This window comes from Anomalospiza imberbis, chromosome 27 (assembly GCF_031753505.1).
Source record: "Anomalospiza imberbis isolate Cuckoo-Finch-1a 21T00152 chromosome 27, ASM3175350v1, whole genome shotgun sequence".
NCBI classification, from domain to species: domain Eukaryota; kingdom Metazoa; phylum Chordata; class Aves; order Passeriformes; family Viduidae; genus Anomalospiza; species Anomalospiza imberbis.
The window spans coordinates 2,140,856-2,158,750 of record NC_089707.1 but is presented as its reverse complement, the minus strand read 5'-3'; the positions used below and the strand labels follow the sequence as shown (position 1 = coordinate 2,158,750).

The 17,895-nt window shown below is 57.6% G+C and overlaps 1 protein-coding gene across 1 annotated transcript in view; it reads right to left on the bottom strand.

Annotated features, from left to right (window-relative positions):
- Positions 1 to 376: 376 nt before the first annotated feature.
- The window catches only part of ADAMTS10 (ADAM metallopeptidase with thrombospondin type 1 motif 10), a 68,589-nt gene continuing 51,070 nt past the window's right edge, over positions 377 to 17,895 (bottom strand). The window contains exons 15-25 of the mRNA XM_068173670.1: positions 16,647 to 16,749; positions 10,606 to 10,739; positions 8,828 to 8,951; positions 8,325 to 8,405; positions 7,118 to 7,281; positions 6,421 to 6,547; positions 4,521 to 4,650; positions 3,378 to 3,582; positions 2,590 to 2,766; positions 1,799 to 1,955; positions 377 to 897 (exon numbers count right to left, since the gene is read on the bottom strand). Of these exons, the coding sequence (XP_068029771.1) occupies positions 788 to 897; positions 1,799 to 1,955; positions 2,590 to 2,766; positions 3,378 to 3,582; positions 4,521 to 4,650; positions 6,421 to 6,547; positions 7,118 to 7,281; positions 8,325 to 8,405; positions 8,828 to 8,951; positions 10,606 to 10,739; positions 16,647 to 16,749 (1,512 nt within the window). The 3' untranslated portion in view covers positions 377 to 787. The remainder of the gene's footprint in view (positions 898 to 1,798; positions 1,956 to 2,589; positions 2,767 to 3,377; positions 3,583 to 4,520; positions 4,651 to 6,420; positions 6,548 to 7,117; positions 7,282 to 8,324; positions 8,406 to 8,827; positions 8,952 to 10,605; positions 10,740 to 16,646; positions 16,750 to 17,895) is intronic.

The following is a 17,895-nucleotide window of genomic DNA, read 5'->3' as shown; positions in this document are numbered from 1 at the left end:
AGCCTCGATGCCCATGAAGTGACTGCAGCTCCCTGCACGCCTCTGCCCCCAGCTCAGCTCGTGCTTCAAGGGGTAGAAACTGGTCCTAAAAGTGACAAGGGCAAACAGGGGAACGGCCCAATCCAAGCTGGTGGCTACGGGAGTTTGGAGAACCCCCTCTCCCAGATGTCACCCCCTGCTCACGGGGTGACCTGATCCTATTCCCAAGGTGACAGGGTGCAAACCAAGGAGACAAAATCCCCGCTCCAGCCCCACTCCCCCAGCGGCTCCTCTCCATCCATCACCCAGGAGCCACAAGCCACGCTGGTCACCCGAGGCACCTGAACCCTCCTCCCTGGCTCCCCTGGGGTCCCGAGGGAAGGCCAGCAGCCCCGAGGGAAGGGCAGCAGCCCCAGGAGTGCCCAAGGCCCATGATGGTGCCCTGGGGACACGGAGTAGGATGAGGCAGGAGCGGGGCGAGCGGTGCCGCTTCCCCCAGCGGGACCTGGCTCCGCTACTAATAAATAACATCAGAATTTCAAGTAAAGTCCCTGCTCTGCCCAGCTCCCTCCTCTCCCAGCGCTCATCCAACTGGGGCTGCAGTGGTTTAACTGGGAACGTGCCTCTGTGAAGCTCGGGGGCCGAGGGGGGCTGTGGGGGACGGGTTTGGGTGACGCCCGTGGAAGCGTGACCGGAGTCCGTGTGGGAGCCAGGGGAGGTTCCCAGGGAGGGCAGGGCTCGGCAGCCCTCCAGTGAAGCTCTGGCCTTCCAGTTTTGCCACGGGGGTCCCGCTGTGTCCCGCTGTGTCCTAGTGGCCCTGGCAGGTTTTACAGCACATCTGTCGGAAGTAGGTCCGGCTGCAGAACTTGAACTTGAGGACCAGCGGGCAGTAGGCCACCTTGTTCACATCCTTGCACTCTGCAGGGGACACAGAGGGAGGAGCAGGGTCACAGCCGGGCTGAGGAGATCCTGGGGGTTTGCCAGGGAGCTGGGAGATGCAGCCGTGGTGAAGAAGCTGCTGAGGACCTCACAAATGGAAACCTGTCTTTGCCAGGTGAAGTTCCTGCATTTCTCAAGGTGGAGTTCCTTCATTTCTCAGGGTCATGGCACACCAGGTTGGCCTGGGACCAGAGGGGACCAGGGCCATAGAACGGCCACATTTTCAACAGAATGACTTGGGTTGGAAGGGACCTTAAAGCCCATCCAATGCCACCCTGATATGGGCACCTCCCACTACCCCAGGTTGCTCCATACCCCAATGTCCAACCCAGCCTTAGACACTTCCAGGGATGGGGTCTCCCACCCTAGAGCCCAACTCTAGCAGCCATGTCCCTGTCCCTAGTGGGACACGTGTCCCCTCTGCAGAGACCCCTCTTGCACTCCGGGCACTACACCCCATGGACCAAGTGCTCCGTGCTGTGTGCAGGGGGTGAGCTCTCATGCTGGGCTGGTTTGGGGGCACAAGTGGGACACCCCCTGTGCTGTGTCTGGGTCTCTGCTTGGCTCTGAGGAGCTCTGGGGTCTCTACACGGCCCCACCCTGCGCTCAGCCAGGTGAGAGTTGTGCCAGGGCAAAGAGCCTGGGAGCCATCTTCAGCTGGGCCACAGGTATGGGTGGAACGACCTTAAAGATCAAATTTTCCCACCCCTGCCATGGGCAGGGACACCTCCCACTATCCCAGGCTGCTCCAAACTCCACTGTCCCACCTGGACACTTCCAGGGATGGGGTCTCCCCACCCTTGAGCCCAGCTGGTGCTGTGCTGGCTCCCATGTCCCTGTCCCCAGTGGGACACGTGTCCCCTCTGCAGAGCCCCCTCACCTTCGGGGTTGTCCGTGGGCCCCGACTCGCACTTGGTCTCGCACTGCTGCATCCCCGGGGGCTGCAGGGCCTCCACGCAGTCCATGGACGGCTGCCCGGTGTGAGCCAGGCACTGCACGGATCTCCTCTGCTGCCCGAGGCCACACTGGGCAGAGCACTGTGGGGACAGCACACAGGGAGCTGCCGAGGCCACCACGGCTTTGGGAACGTGACAGGAGCGGGCACAGGTGGGGGTTAGGGGTGCTAAGCGTGCTGGAGGGGGTTGTCCCTTCCCTCCCCGGCGGGAGCAAGTGCTGTGGCCCTGCATCCCAAAAAAGCTTGGTTTGATTCTCCAGGGCTCGGCGAGGATCCCACATCCAGCCCTAAATCGCTGGTCTTTCCCAGGCCTCCTGCACCCCCACGTCACCCTGCAGCTCGAGGGGTGTTCAGGGCAGGGAGGACTGCCAGAGTCACCCCACTGGGCTCTGGGGGGCATCAGCAGTGGCCCTGCTTGGCAGGAGGGCCAGTCCACCTCTGCAGCCACTGCCCTGCTGACCCCCAGCCACCACGGGGACCCTTCCATGAATTCTGTGGGGTCCTGCTAGGCCTGGGACATCCCCAGGGTCAGTTCTGCCCTTGGGTCACCATCACAAACGAGCCAAAAAGGGGGCAAAGAACACTGCCACGGGTCCCTGGATAGTTGTGGTGGCCTCCCAGGCTTCTGCTGGCCCATAAAAGTCTCCTGCACCGCAGGATTTGAAGGGCTGGGGAGGCTCCTCCTGCAATTCCCCCGTGGGGAGGGCTGTCCCTACCTCTCCCCACTCGCTGGTGACCCAGCGGGGCGGGGGGCAGCGCCGCAGGTTGCACCTCATGCTGGTGGGGGGCTTGGTGGCCTCGTGGCACTGGGAGGTGGGCAGGGTCACGCTGTGGTCGCCGCTCTTGCACAGGACGATGCGGTGGCGGAAGCCGGGCCCGCAGCTCGGGGTGCACTGCAGGGACAGGGGACACGGTCAAGGAGGGGACAGAGGCAGCTCTGGCTCCCCCTCTGTGCTGCTCCCACCTTTCCTGGCTCCTGAGCTACCACATTCCCACACCGAGCACTCCATGGCTGTCACTGGGGATTGGCAATGTGCTCCTCGGGAGCAGCGCCCTCAGAGAGGGGAGGGATGGTCTCAATCACAGAACCAGAATTTCCTGAGTTGGATCCCACAGGGATCATCAGTGCAGCCCTGTTCCCTGCCCAGGCACCCCAACACCCCCACCCTGAGCATCCCTGGCAGCGCTGTCCAAACGCTCCTGCAGCTCTGGCAGCCTTGGGGCCGGGACCATTCCCTGGGGAGCCTGGGCAGTGCCAGCACCCTCGGCGGGAAGAACCTTTCCCTGAGCTCCATGCCAAGCCCTGGCCCAGCTCCAGCCCTTCCTGGGCTCCTGTCCCTGTCCCAGAGCAGAGCTCAGCCCCTGCCCCTCTGCCTCCCCTCGGGAGGAGCTGCAGCCCCCGAGGAGCCTCCCCTCAGTCTCCTGTGCTGCAGCTGAACGAGCCAAGTGCCCTCAGCCGCTCCTCAGACCCTTCCCAGCTCCGTGTCCCTCCTTTGGCACTCGCCTCCGACCAGTCCAGGGCCACCCACTCGGGAGGACACGTTTGGTTGTTGCAGGGCTCCAGCATCTTTGGCCGTGGCTGCGTGCAGGAGGCATCATCCAGGGTTTTCTCCTCGCTGGCAGAGATCTTCCTCTTGCAGAAGACGCTGCGGGTCCGGACGCCCTCGTTGCAGCTCCGGCTGCACTCGGACCAGTTCCCAATGGCCCAGCTGGAGATGGGGCAACAGCAGAGCTGGGAGGGGCACGCTGGGCTGGGCTGGGCTGGTCCCACAGCCCTGCACACAGCCCTGGACCTTCTCCAGCCACAGCCTCACAGGCAGCTCTGGCTGAGGCACTGCACATCTGCCCTTCCCCTTCAGGAGAGCAGCCAGGGCACAATTCCTGAGGGACTCACCGAGTATCTGGGACACAGAGGAGAAATTCCCCCACACCATTCCCCAGCAGAGCTGCAGTGTCACCAGTGGGGGCTGTGACTTGGGAATGGCAGCCGGGGGGGAATTTCACTCTCTGCCACCCTGGTTTTTCCCCCTATGCTCCCTGCCCGGGCTCCAGGTATGTTGGATTAAGTCTTTTTTTGACTTAGACTTTTATTTAAAATGAAATAAAAAGTAATTTTAAATGTTTTAATTTTAAATTAAATTTTTGAATTTAGATTTTTAAAATGCCTCTCAGTTACCCCATCTCTAAGTCAAAAAAAATTTAATTAAAAATAATTTTTTCTACTTTTAGTCTCATGTGAAGGTTGAGGCAATACAGATGTTATAATTTACACTACTATAATTAGAAGTTAACTATTTCTTAATTATAATATGTTATAAGTGTTTCTTGGCTTATCAGTTTTTTTGCTACACTATGTTGTAAATGCTTTGAAGCTATTCTAATTGAAAATTTATTTAATATTATTAACAATATAATATTATGATATATAATATTATACTAATATTATTATCTAAAATTATCTAAAGCTATTATTATCTAAAATTACTCTTTGTGGGTTTATCTTTCACAGTTCTATTTCTGCAAAGAAATGTTGATCTCCTAAATCAACATTTCTTATCTCAAAGTTTACATACAAATACAAACGACACAAACTTTCTTTTAAACTTTAAAAATTCTCTACAAATTCGTTTCCCACACTGGTACTCACGCCGGGGGACAGGGCTCGGTGTTGCAGCTCCTCTGTCGCTCGGGGACTTTGGTGTCAGCGCTGCAGAAATGGCTGGGGACAGTTGAGCCATCAGAGAGTTTCCTGCACACCACAGACTGGATCTGGCTGCCTGCCCAGGGAAAAGAGGGAAGGGGGAAAGGGAGGAGGAGGCTGTGATGCCTCAGGTTTGAGCTTTTCTATTTTTCAGATTCTGTGCTGCTTTGGTGTGTGGGTCTGGGCTTCATATCAGGGGATGGTGAGCTCTCTGCACAGAGCAGGGAGACAAAACAATTCCTTCTCCAGCTGGGGACCAAGGACAAATGATCCAAATCTCAGGCCCAAGAGCACAAATAACGTGGGCTGGAGAGAGAAAAACAAGGATGGGACTTCATGGGCTAAAACTGGAATTGGACAATTAACTCCAATATGCAAATGGAGCAGAACTGATCAAAGTGAGAGCCCCCATGAGCAGTTGTCCATTTTGGTAGCCATTTTGGGTTGTGCTGCCCAAGGTGGATCCATTGAGGCCTTTTAATAAATCCCTACTTTATTCTTTAGCTCTGCCCAGTGTCTGTTCTAGGTCAGCCTGCACGAGGCATCACTGAGGCTGGAGCAGAAGCAGGCTGTGGGTGCCAGCCCCACAGCTCTGCTCCCATGGGCTGATGTGACAAAGCAACCTCTTGTCCCTGCACATCGAGCCTGAACTTACTCCTCCATTCATAACCAAGGGCTTCTCTGACATCTCCAGAAAAAATGGATGGTGTGGAATGTTGGTTTCAAAGCCTGGATGTGGCACTCTGGGTGACAAAGTGGGGAGCAGGCACAGTTGGACTCAGTGGCCCTGGAGGGTTTTCCAACCTCGATGATTCTGGGATTCTAGAGCTCACCAGCCAGGGCAGGACACACCAGAGGATGGAGGATCGCAGCATTCCAGGGATCTCATGCTCAAATGGACCTGTTCTAACCTTGGCCTTCTAACCAAGGCCTTGGGAACCTGTTCTAACCTTGGTGTCGTGACTTTCTGGGCAGCACTTGGGGAATAATAGGAACAAGGAGGGACAGCACTTGATTGAGGTCTGGCATAGAACACAAGCCCTGAGCTTTAAACAGGGATCATTATTGAGCCATTCTCCTCTGAATACCAGCTCAGCCCCTCCCAGCCAGCCTCTCCAGAGTCCTGAGACATGGCCCAACCTGTGTGCCAATCCCCATGGGAACCAGTGCCAGGATTCAGGGAAGCACCAGGGGTGTTTCAGTTCACAGACTGCAGAGCTGAGACCACAGGGGCTGCTGTGATCAGCCAACCTGTCCCTGCTCCATCCCTGAAGGGCCCAAGGCCAGGCTGGACAGGGCTGGGAGCACCTTGGGATAGTGGAAGGTGTCCCTGCCATGGCAGGATAAGATTGAAGGTCCCTCCCAACCTAAAGCCATTCTATGATTGCATGAGTAAATGGGTTTAAAAAGGGATGGAGGGACAGGACACAGGGAATGGCTCCCCACTGCCAGAGGGCAGGGCTGGATGGGATATTGGGCAGGAATTGTTCCCTGGGAGGGTGGCCAGGCCCTGGCACAGGGTGCCCAGAGCAGCTGGGGCTGCCCCTGGATCCCTGGCAGTGCCCAAGGCCAGGCTGGATGGGGTTTGGAGCAGCCTGGGACAGTGGAAGGTGTCCCTGCCATGGCAAGGGTGGGAAAATTTGATCTTTAAGGTCGTTCCACCCATACCTGTGGCCCAGCTGAAGATGGCTCCCAGGCTCTTTGCCCTGGCACAACTCTCACCTGGCTGAGCGCAGGGTGGGGCCGTGTAGAGACCCCAGAGCTCCTCAGAGCCAAGCAGAGACCCAGACACAGCACAGGGGGTGTCCCACATGTGCCCCCAAACCAGCCCAGCATGAGAGCTCACCCCCTGCACACAGCACGGAGCACTTGGTCCATGGGGTGTAGTGCCAGGAGTAGAGGCTGGAGCCATCCCTGCCCACGGGAGCGTTGAACTTGTAGCGGATCCCCTGCGGCTCCGTCCGCACCAGCACCTGCAGGAAAGGCACCCCCAGGACACCAGTGCCACCACGGTGACCACCCAGGTGGCATCCCACAGCCCCTCTAACAGCCAGGGCAGCTGGAATCTTCCCCTGTCCCCTTCCAGCCCCTCCCAGTACTGGCAGGGCAGCCACCAGTGGTGCTTGATCAGGGAATGAGCTCCCAGGCACTTAAGGGTGGAGTCATCCCAAAACCTGACAGATTAGGGCAGGAGACCTGAGAATTAGGGAGGGAGATCTGAGAGTGCCCAGTGGATAAAGCACTAAGGCAGGGACTGTGGGCTCCTGTCCCACCTGGGGTGACCCTTTCAAGGCTGGATGTGGCTCTCGGTGCCGTGGTCTGCCTGACAAGGCGGTGTCAGGTCACAGCTTGGACTGGATGGTCTCAAAGGGCTTTTCCAAGCTAATTAATTCTGTGATTTATTGTGTGAATTTAGCCCAATTTACCTCTGCTCTCTGTGTCCCTCTACACCAGGGGCTGATCAGCTCCAGTCCCCAGGTAGCCACGGCAAGGTCCTTCTAGCCCAACTAGGACCACACCGGGAGGGGTATGAAGTTACCAACCATGACAAAGAGGGTGATGTTGGTGGGTCCCAAAGCCTCCAGTGACTCGGGCTCCTCAGGAGACCTCCTGTAGTGGAAGGTGGTGCCGGCGATGTCGAAGCGCCGGGGGGGATCGATGGAGAGCTTCCCGTTGATGAAATATTCACCACTGTCCCCTCGCAGCGCTGCCACGACACGGGAGGGAGCTCAGCACAGAGGCTCGAGGCACCTGGGCCAACTTCAGCCAGGTGCTGCTCGCCTGCCGGGCTCAGAGCATTGCTAGGACAGAGGGGAGATGGCACCAGGGAGGGCACAGGTGGCTCGGGGCCACAGAGTCACCAGCAGGGTGGGACCGATGTAGCCACGGTGCGGTCTCAGCCTGCCCAGCACCTCCCTGGGCTGGGGACTAGCTGTGGCCACCAAGCCAGGCTCAAAGGCAGCCGTGCACGCTGGGTCGGGGCTGCTGGAGCTACTGGGGCTGCTGGAGGCGGCTGGGGCAGGAGCCGGGCTGTGCTTGCCCGGGAGAGTCGCTAGAGGGGGATCGGAGCGCTCGCTCCTGCCGTCCCTCCGCTCCACCGGCACTCCGGGAGCGGCTCCGGGCACCGCTGCCCTGCCGGCCCCATCGCGCTCGGGACACCGAGGATCCTGCGCGCTGGGGAGGCTGGAGGATGCTCCCTCCATCTGGGATGCCCGGAGGGATCCCAGAGTGGCAGAGCCTGCTGGCAGCGGTCTCCTGAGAACGCAGAAATCCAGACAGGAGTCCCCACACACCGGGCAGGGAGGGATGGATGCACCTCCGATCGCAGGGGAGGGATGCTGCCAGGAGAATCCTGCTGGCACCCGGCAGCATCCAGGGAGAGCACCCTGCCCTGCCCTGCATTGCTCAGAGGACAGGGGAAAGAAAAATCCTCCTTGTGAAAGCAGGACTGAGCAAGGCTGGAAAACCAAGCCCGAGGAAAATGAACGTTTTTAATCCCCAGGATGGCAGAGAGGGGATGCCAGGGAGCCACAGGCAGTGCCAGGAACGAGGGACGTGGGGTTTGCTCAGGGTTGTGATGCTAACAGAGGACAGGGACACTGGGGGACACACAGCCCACACTTCCCCTGCCCCAAATCCCCATTCCCAGCTGCAGTGGGAAGTTCTCCTTGCCAGGCCTTGCCCAGACCCTGTAAATCCCAGGGAAATGGCAGGGCCTGGCTGGGTTTCAGCACCCCAGCCCCAGCTCACCCAGGTAGTTGATGGAGAGGTTCAGCTCCCGGATGTCGATGTGGACGGAACCCTTGGGGATCTGGATCACCTCCTCGTAACCTGTGGGACAAGCAGGTGAGCAGCATCTTCAGCCTCCAGGCCCAGAGCCAGAGCTGCCCTGGGCTGGATGGGAGTGTGAGCCAACTCCTTAACCACGGGGAAATGATGGAAAAAGCATTTTGTGCACCAAAATGGAGTGGGTTTGCACTGTGGGCTCTTGTGGTGGGACTGGCTGTACTGGGAACGTGCTGTGGAGCTGGGATCAACCCTGCGGAGCAGGGAAGGGGCTTGGAGCTCTGTGTCAGAGATTTGGGCACCGCTGGAGGCTGGGGCATGGCTTGGCTAGTGGTCAGGAGGGATTTGTTGCCTCCTAGCCTGGTCCTACCCCTTGGGATTTAGCTCTGGGATTTGTCCCTGCCTGTCCCCAGGGGCAGGTGAGGTCGAGGAGGGACTTGAAGGTGAGCAGGCCGTTTGTTCCCTACCTCCCTCGGGCAAGGACTGGTTGAAGACGCCCTCGATGGTCTCGCAGGAGCTGCCATCTCCCCCACACACCCGGCACTTGTCCTCCTTGGAGTCGGAGCCCAGAACCCGGTCGCAGCCCACGTGCTGCGGGGAGGAGCAGCAGCAATGAGCCGGCCTGGAGGGACCCTTCCCTCCCCTGCTGTCCCCGCAGTGCCCCGGACACCTCAGCACTGCCAGCCCTCTCCTGGGAGGGTCTCTCCAAGGCTGCGAGGGTGCAGGGATAAAGCAGAGGTTGGCTGGAGCCCAAGGGAAGCCCTGTCCCTGCAGCTGATGTGGCCTTGTGGCCACTGTCCCTCTGCCACCACCCGTGGGGTGGCACAAGGGTCACCAGCACAGCTGTGACTCCCGCGGGTGCAATCCCCCTTCGTTCCACAGCCCCATGGAGACAAACAGATCCCAGAGATACAGGAAGGGAGACAGACAGACACACAGTCGGTTGGTCTGTCTGTCTGTCTGCTGGGGGATGTTGGCCACTCGCACAGCGCTTCCTTGGAATTAACTTTTACAGGTCCCCCCAGATCCCATTGCAAGGGAAACATCAAAGGGGCTGGGGCTGCACAGGCTGGGAGTGCAGAGATCCATCTGTGAGGCAGGGAATGCAGGATGGATGGGAATGTTCCCACTCCCACTGGGTGTCCAGGCAGAAAAATCACGGAATCACAGAATGGTTTGGGTTGGAGGGACCTTAAAGCCCATCCAGTGCCACCCCTGCCATGGCAGGGACACCTCCCACTGTCCCAGGCTGCTCCAAGCCCTGTCCAGCCTGGCCTTGGGCACTGCCAGGGATCCAGGGGCAGCCCCAGCTGCTCTGGGCACCCTGTGCCAGGGCCTGCCCACCCTCCCAGGGAACAATTCCTAATTCCCAATATCCCATCCAGCCCTGCCCTCTGGCAGTGGGGAGCCATTCCCTGTGTCCTGTCCCTCCAGGCCTTGTCCCCAGTCCCTCTCCAGCTCTCCTGGAGCCCCTTCAGGCCCTGCAAGGGGCTCTGAGCTCTCCCTGGAGCCTTCTCCTCTCCAGGGGAGCACCCCCAGCTCTCTTAACCCTCCACCCATCCCACATCTGTGTGAGCAGTTTGAGGGCAGTGTTTGCCTGCCTGAGGGTCTCTTCTTGTCCCCCTGCCCCGGGGGTCTGTCCTTGTCCCCCCTGCCCACAGATCTGTCCCTGTCCCCCCTGCTGAGGGATCTGCCCTTGTTCTCCCATCCTGGGTGTCTGTCCTTGTCCCCCCATCCCAGGTGTCTGTCCTTGTCCCCCCATCCTGGGTGTCTGTCCCTGTCCCCCCATCCTGGGTGTCTGTCCTTGTCCCCCCATCCTGGGGGTCTGTCCTTGTCCCCCCATCCCGGGTGTCTGTCCTTGTCCCCCCATCCTGGGTGTCTGTCCCTGTCCCCCCATCCTGGGTGTCTGTCCTTGTCCCCCCATCCTGGGGGTCTGTCCTTGTCCCCCCATCCCGGGTGTCTGTCCTTGTCCCCCCATCCTGGGGGTCTGTCCTTGTCCCCCCATCCCGGGTGTCTGTCCTTGTCCCCCCATCCTGGGGGTCTGTCCTTGTCCCCCCATCCCGGGTGTCTGTCCTTGTCCCCCCATCCTGGGGGTCTGTCCTTGTCCCCCCATCCCGGGTGTCTGTCCTTGTCCCCCCATCCTGGGGGTCTGTCTTTGTCCCCCCATCCCGGGTGTCTGTCCCTGTCCCCTCTGCCCATGGGTCTCTCCTTGTCCCCCCATCCCGGGTGTCTGTCCCTGTCCCACCTTGCACTCCCCGTTGACACAGATGTCGTTGGAGTCCTGCCTGCACGGGGTCCCGTCCACCACGGCCGCCGCCCGCTCCGTGTAGAAGTTGAAGCCCTCGGCCAGGCAGTTGAGGGAACAGGCCTTGACACCCCCTGGGGAAGGAGCATGGCTTCAAATGTCTTTAAAAGTGTTGCAGTAAGGTAGAAAAATTATAAAAGCTTCATAAAACCAAGCCTGCTCTCCTGGAATCAGTGCAAAGCCAGCACTTTGCAAGTTCCCATGTGAAAGCAATCCTGGTGTGAGCATTTCGTTAACATAACAATCTGTTCCTGGGTAAAAAACAACCAGCACCTTATAAACTGTTTTTAGATAGAAAAATGAAAACTATCTCTCACAAACAACTTTCCCTCCATGTATACAGCGGGTTTGAGTGACCAATCAATACAAAATAACAACTTATTACTAATCAATAAAAGTAATTGGCAAGAAAGCTACTGACTAATTGGAGTCGCACATGAGGTCTGTAAAACTGTATAAAAAGGAGTTGTGTGAATAAAGAATGGGCTTTTTTCCACCATGAGGAAAATGGAGTCCGTGTGATTTATTCCCATGAGAAAGGATGTGGAAAACCAGGAGGATGCCCCTGGAGGAGGGAGCCAGGCCCTTGAGCTGGACACGGAGCCCTGTGGGGACACTGTCCCTCCTGCACAGCCTGGCAACATGGGCTGGATGTGACAGGCAAGGAAACAGAGTGATTTGTTCTTATCCGGGTCACTCCTGGCACTTCACAAGCTGTAAAACCCTTCTGCCCACTTTACCAACAGGGAAACTGAGGCAGCAGCTCCTGAGTTACATTTCCAAGGTTTTTTCAGCTGCCAGAGCAGAACAACCAAGTTACTGGGCCAGGGAAACCATTCCTTTCTGTCTGAGGTGAATCCTTCCCAGCAAAGGTGATGACAGCAGCATGAGAATGAAGAAGGATTTTCAAGTTACAGCTGAAATTTCTGTCTTTCCTGTCTTTTCCAACAACCTTTGCCAAAGCATGACCCCAGGAACAGCACCTGGGAGCAGGATGTGGCTCCAGCAGAGCGTTCCCTGGCTCCTGCCTCTGGATTTTCTCAAACCCTGGTGTGGCTTGTGGCGTTTGCTGCCTTTACTGAGCGTCCCAGGAGACCCAGCAGGAGCCTGGCAATTCCTCCCTGGAGGCACCACCCACCTCCTGATGCCTGTGCCAGAGCTGGGGAGCACCTTGGATGGGAGGAATGGGAATGTGCAAAGCTGGAAACTCGATGCAGAACATCAAAGGGGCAGAGGGAGGGGAGGGGAGGGGGCCCAGCTGTGCCTGGAGCCCCCGAGGGCAGCTGAGGGGAAGAGAGAGCAAAGCTGGGAGAGGGAGGAGACACGAGAGGGGAATTCAGCAGCTTGGAGGCATTTTCTGGAGCAGGATGCCTGGGCAAGCCCCTGGAGAAGCAGCTGCTGAGCAGGGGGAGCTCAGCAGCCACTCCTGAGAGCAGGGGCTGCCCTTGGGGTGCAGGCAGGGAGCTGGCACTGGGGTCCTGTGGTCCCCCTGCTCCATGTGGGATGATGCCTTGCTCCAGGGTAGTAGTGAAAATGGTCCTTCAATTCGTCCTGTCTCAGGGTTTCTGATTAAAGCTGGAGGATTTTCTTTCAATTTTGCCCACTGTGCTATTTGAAAAGTGCCTAAAAATCAGAGGATTAGGGTCTGTGACTGAGCTATTTAAAAAAATTAAAGACATGTAAAGCTTTGCTTAACCTCATCTTAGGGTTTTAGCTTTTATATTTTTCATCTATTTGTAATCCTGCAGCTCTTCAGTGTAGAACTCCAAACTCCACACACAGTGTGAGCTGCTGCTTCCCCATTTTGGGCAGACACAACAATTCCTCTCCAGGCCCGGGAATCAAGGACACCTCACCGCCTCAGGCCAGAGATGGAAACAAAAGTGAGTTGGGAGGAACAAATTTGGGGTCAATGACTTCATTACCTGGAGCTGTAAATGAGAGATTAACCCCCAATATGCAAATGGGCCAAACTTGTAAAAGTGTGCAAACCTGTGACCTGTGGTCCATTTTTGGGTGTAGCCCCTGGGGGGCTTCATCTGCCCAAATGTACCTGAAGGCCCTTCAATAAATAGAACTGCTTTTTATTCCATATATTAAAAAAATATATAGAAATTATATATTCTATAAAGATATAAATTTATATTTGCATTCTATAAATATGTAATATAATTATATAATATTTATAGTCTATATTTATAGAATAAATATATTTATATATCATATTCTATATATTCTAGAAATAATTTAAAAATATATTTATATATAAATAGAACTGCTATTTATTTCTACTAATCCATTTCCCACACCGCCTCTGTTTTTAGGTAGCCCAAAAAGGCCTCAGGGACGAATCCCTGCTGGCTCTCCTCACTTGGGCCAGGCCTACACGTGGGGATTCCTGCCCTTAAAAGTGCCATGGAAGAGGAACAGGGGAGGGAGGCTGAAGGAGGCAGAGAGGGGTGACCCTGCATTGGTACCCATGTCCTGACTGCCACTGCTGCACGAGCTGGCTGGGCCACCCGAGCTCTGGAACAGTCCCCACAGCTTCCCTGGGGACAATTTCCAGGCAGGATTTGCCCTTGGCAGCCAGGTCACCAGAGGGAAGGAGACTGGAACCACTGCCCAGCATCTGCTGGGAGCTGCAGTGTCCTTGGCCAAGAGGTGCCCTGGTGGCCTGGGCAGCTCCTTGTCCTTGTTCAGGTGGCTCCAGTGACAGCTGTGTCCCCATGACAGCAGCACTGAGCACAGCAAGGTAAGTCTGGAGCACAGCAAGATCCTCTGGAACAGCACAAGGTGCCTGGGAATTCCTGGAGATGGGAGAAGAGCGACTCCCACAGAGTGATGGGACCCCTGAGCTGGCCCAGGGAATGTTGCTAAACACAATTATGGAATCCCAGAATATCCTGAGCTGGGAGGGACCCCCAGGGATCATCAGTGCAGCCCCTGTCCCTGCCCAGGCACCCCAACACCCCACCCTGAGCATCCCTGGCAGCGCTGTCCAAACGCTCCTGCAGCTCTGGCAGCCTTGGGGCCGGGACCATTCCCTGGGGAGCCTGGGCAGTGCCAGCACCCTCGGGGGGAAGAACCTTTCCCTGAGCTCCATGCCAAGCCCTGGCCCAGCTCCAGCCCTTCCTGGGCTCCTGTCCCTGTCCTGGAGGGGGGAAAGCCCCAGGCAGGCACCATCCTGCAGATTCTGACCCTCTCCCTTCACTTGGGGTCTGCCTGGTTCCTCCTTTGCACGTTTAACAGGGCTATTAAAATAAAATATTTTCAGCTGGCTGCTGCCTCCGAGGATGTTTTGTTCCTCCTGCCTGCCCTCTCCTATGGAGGAATTAAGCCTTATTACAATTTCTGACGAGCAATGTCCTGTTTTCCTCAAGCTCCTGCTCCTCCCATCGCTCCCCCCGAACTCCCGAATGGGCCAAGAGCAAAATGAACAGGAACAAAGCGAAGTAAACAAACAATTCAAGCCACATTCCAGGAGGTATGTGCGGACTGCTGAGCTCAGCGCTCCTCTCCGGGGCTCTGCCTCCCCAGCCCGAGGTCTGAGCTGCGGGATCGCTGGAAATCAGCTGGAAATCAGCCCCGACCTCAGGGAGCCGCTGTCCAGCTCCTTCCCTTCCCAAATGCCCGCAGGATTGGTGCCCCCCTCCTCCAAGCTGGTGGGGCACTCCTTGCCTGCAGGGTGGGTGCATATTTCCCAAAGAAATATGGTGAAGCAAGGCACCCCCGAACCCACCCACCCTTTTGGGATGAGCTGAGCGGGAGAAGGGGCTCAGGGTGGTGATGATGGGCTCCCAAAGTGCCCAGAACCAAGCTGAGGAGCAGATTCCCTGTCAGCTGGAGGGAGGGATGCCCAAGGACGAGGCTGCCAGCAAAGAAGGATCCTGGGGGGCTTCTGGGGAGGGAGGAATTGGCACCCCGCATGCCTGAGGCCTCTGGGCACTGCTGGAAGGGCTCAGGAGGTGAGGATCAGCCCTCACTGTCACCCCAAAGTCTGGGGACACAGGGCCCAGAACATCAGTGGCAAGGGCAGGACAGGAGGGGTTCCCTGGGGTCAGGTCTATGACATGGGAAAGGTGGAGCTGCAAGGGATGCCCCAGCTCCTCCAGGATGTGCCTCTGACACCCAAATGCCACCAAGGACCACAGAGCCCCCCAGGCATGTCAGGATGAAGGTCCTGGTGCTGCTGAAATCATGGAGTCACAGGGGGTTGGGTGAAGGGCCCTTAAAGCCCATCCAGTGCCACCCCTGCCATGGCAGGGACACCTCCCACTGTCCCAGGCTGCTCCAAGCCCTGTCCAGCCTGGCCTTGGGCACTGCCAGGGATCCAGGGGCAGCCCCAGCTGCTCTGGGCACCCTGTGCCAGGGCCTGCCCACCCTCCCAGGGAACAATTCCTAATTCCCAATATCCCATCCAGCCCTGCCCTCTGGCAGTGGGAGCCATTCCCTGTGTCCTGTCCCTCCAGGCCTTGCTAAAATTCTCTTTCTTTCCAGCCCCCTTTAGGTACTGGATACACACCAGATCTCCCCCGTTCTGAAAGAGAGAGCCCAGACTTGTGCAAAGAAGTTCCTTGACTTTCCCCACTCCATGTTTCCTCCCTGGGCCACCCCAGGGGACAAAAGTGACACCCTTTGACTCTGAATAAACAAAATAGAAGTGCTTCTCATGACCCACAGCCACCGTGGGAAGAGGAGATGAAGCTCCCAGATCCCTTCAAAACATGGCACTGCCAGCACTGCCAGCCTCCCATGAGGGGAGGGGTTTCATCACTTATTTTGTGGCAGAGGAAGCTGAAGCAGAGAGAGAGGAAGGGGCTCTTCATGAAAGCCAAAAATCCATATCAGGGACAGATGACACCCCAAGGGTGATGTTCAGCTGGCCAGCCAAGCCATGGGCCATGCCTGGGGAAGGAGAGAGGTCTGAGCCAGGGCAGCTCCAGCCTGCAGGGTTGTCTTCCACCTTGGCATCCACTGGGGTCTTGGGGTGACTTTACAGCCTCCCAATTTTATTACATTTTTATTGACCCATCCCCTGCAGCCTCAGCACAGCTGCTCCAGCTGCAGGAGCCCTGCTGGGAGCTGGGCTTGGTTACACAGCTGGGAAGGATTTCCCCAGTCCAGTTCATTAACTGCACCAAGGAGATGAGCTGTTCCTCCTCATTAGTGAGAGATTTCTGCCACAGAGCCTCCTCCAGGCCCTTCTGCAGGACCAGGGCTGACCTCGGGAAGAGGGAAGTGCTGCTCTTTGAAGGACCCACCAGATCCCATCCCTTCTCCTGCTCAGGAAACTTTCCCTTCCTGCTCTGTCTCCTCCCCATCGGGCACCTGGCTTAGGTTGGAAATGGGGGTGTGTATTCTATCCCTATCTGAACCCTGGCACCCAGTGCCACATCCAGGCTTTGTTTAAACACATCCAGTGATGGTGACTCCACCTCCTCTCTGGGCAGCCATTCCAGAAGTTTATGACCCTTTCTTGTAAAAAACTTTTTCCTAATATCCAACCTGTATTTCCCTTGGGCAGCTTGAGACTGTGTCCTCAGCTCCCTCAGCCGTTCCTCACAGCGTTTGTGTTCCAAGCCCTTCACCAGCCTTGTTGCCCTTCTCTGGATGCGCTCAAGCATCTCAACGTCCTTCCCAAACTGAAGGACCAGGACTGGACACAGCACTTGAGGTGTGCCCTCACCAGTGCCGAGTACAGGGGAAGGATGACCTCCCTGCTCCTGCTGGCCACACTATTCCTGGTAGAGGCCAGGAGCCGTTGGCCTTCTTGGCCACCAGGGCACACTGCTGGCTCATGTTCAGCCGGCTGTTGACCAGCACCCCCAGGTCCCTTTTGCCACACTGTCCCTGGCCTGTAACATTGCTTTACTCCAGTGGGTTCTGAAGGAGACACTTTGAGGGAGGTCGCAGCATTTCTACCACCCTGCCACGTAGCAACAAGGGGGAGCAGACCCGAGCAGCTCCTGCCCCAGGCTCACCTCCCCGGTAGGTTTTCCAGGTGTAGTACTTCCCTCGGAAGGGCACGTTGTCGAACTCGGCGCACTGCAGCTCTCGGAAGTCCTGCGAGCCCGGCGGGCAGTCCTGTGGTCACACAGCCACTGGTCAGTGTGCGGCTGGGGCGGCCTGGCCCGGCTGCCAGGAGGGCAGGGGCACAGCTGGGCACTGCCACCAGCCCCTTGGGGACAGAGACACCAGCCCCTTGGGGACAAGGACATCAGACCTGACAATGGAGCACTGCCACCAGCTCTGGCAACTGGCACCAGCCCCTCGGGGACAGGGACATTGGCCCTGGCAATGGAGCACTGCCACCAGCCCCTCGGGGACAGGGACATTGGCCCTGGCAATGGAGCACTGCCACCAGCCCCTCGGGGACAGGGACATTGGCCCTGGCAATGGAGCACTGCCACCAGCCCCTCGGGGACAGGGACATTGGCCCTGGCAATGGAGCACTGCCACCAGCTCTGGCAACTGGCACCAGCCCCTCGGGGACAGGGACATTGGCCCTGGCAATGGAGCGCTGCCACCAGCCCCTCGGGGACAGGGACACCAGCCCTGACAATGGGGCACTGCCACCAGCCCCTCGGGGACAGGGACACCAGCCCTGACACTGCTACAAGGTGGCAGGACAGTCCCTCCTGCAAAGCCGGACACTTTTTGAAGACCAAGAGCACGAGGAGGGGCCCCAGGAGCTCTGCCTGATCTGTGATCCTGGGGAGCAATCCCTCAAAACCCAGAGAAGCAACAGGACCCATCTGTTTCCCTCTCCAGCAGCCTGTGGGTGTTGAAGCTGCAATTCCCCAGGTGCCAAGCTTCTCTGAGCATCCCCTCAGCACAGTTTTTTTCTGTAAATCTTTGATGTTTAACCCTCAGCCCCAGGAAGCAGAGTCTGACCCAGCCTCACTGAGCAGCTGTGCAGGTGCAGCCTGGGAGAAGCAGAGCTGGAATTTTCTATCTCCCCTCCTTTCCCTCCCTTATCTTTGGGCCCCTCTGGATCCCGAAGCCCCAAAGGGCCGTGCAGCCCCCCCACCCCTGGAGCTGGCTCCCACACCTGCCTGGTCTTGCCTGGAATTCCCCATTGCGGGATCGCTGCTGGCACAGCCCACCCTGCCCCCTCCTCCTCTTCCTCCCAGGGCTGCACAGAGCACCCCGCACCTGTGTGGAGAGGGCTCATCCCACCTGGACAGGGCTGCCCAACCACAGAGGCCTGATCCCACCTGGAGAGGGCTT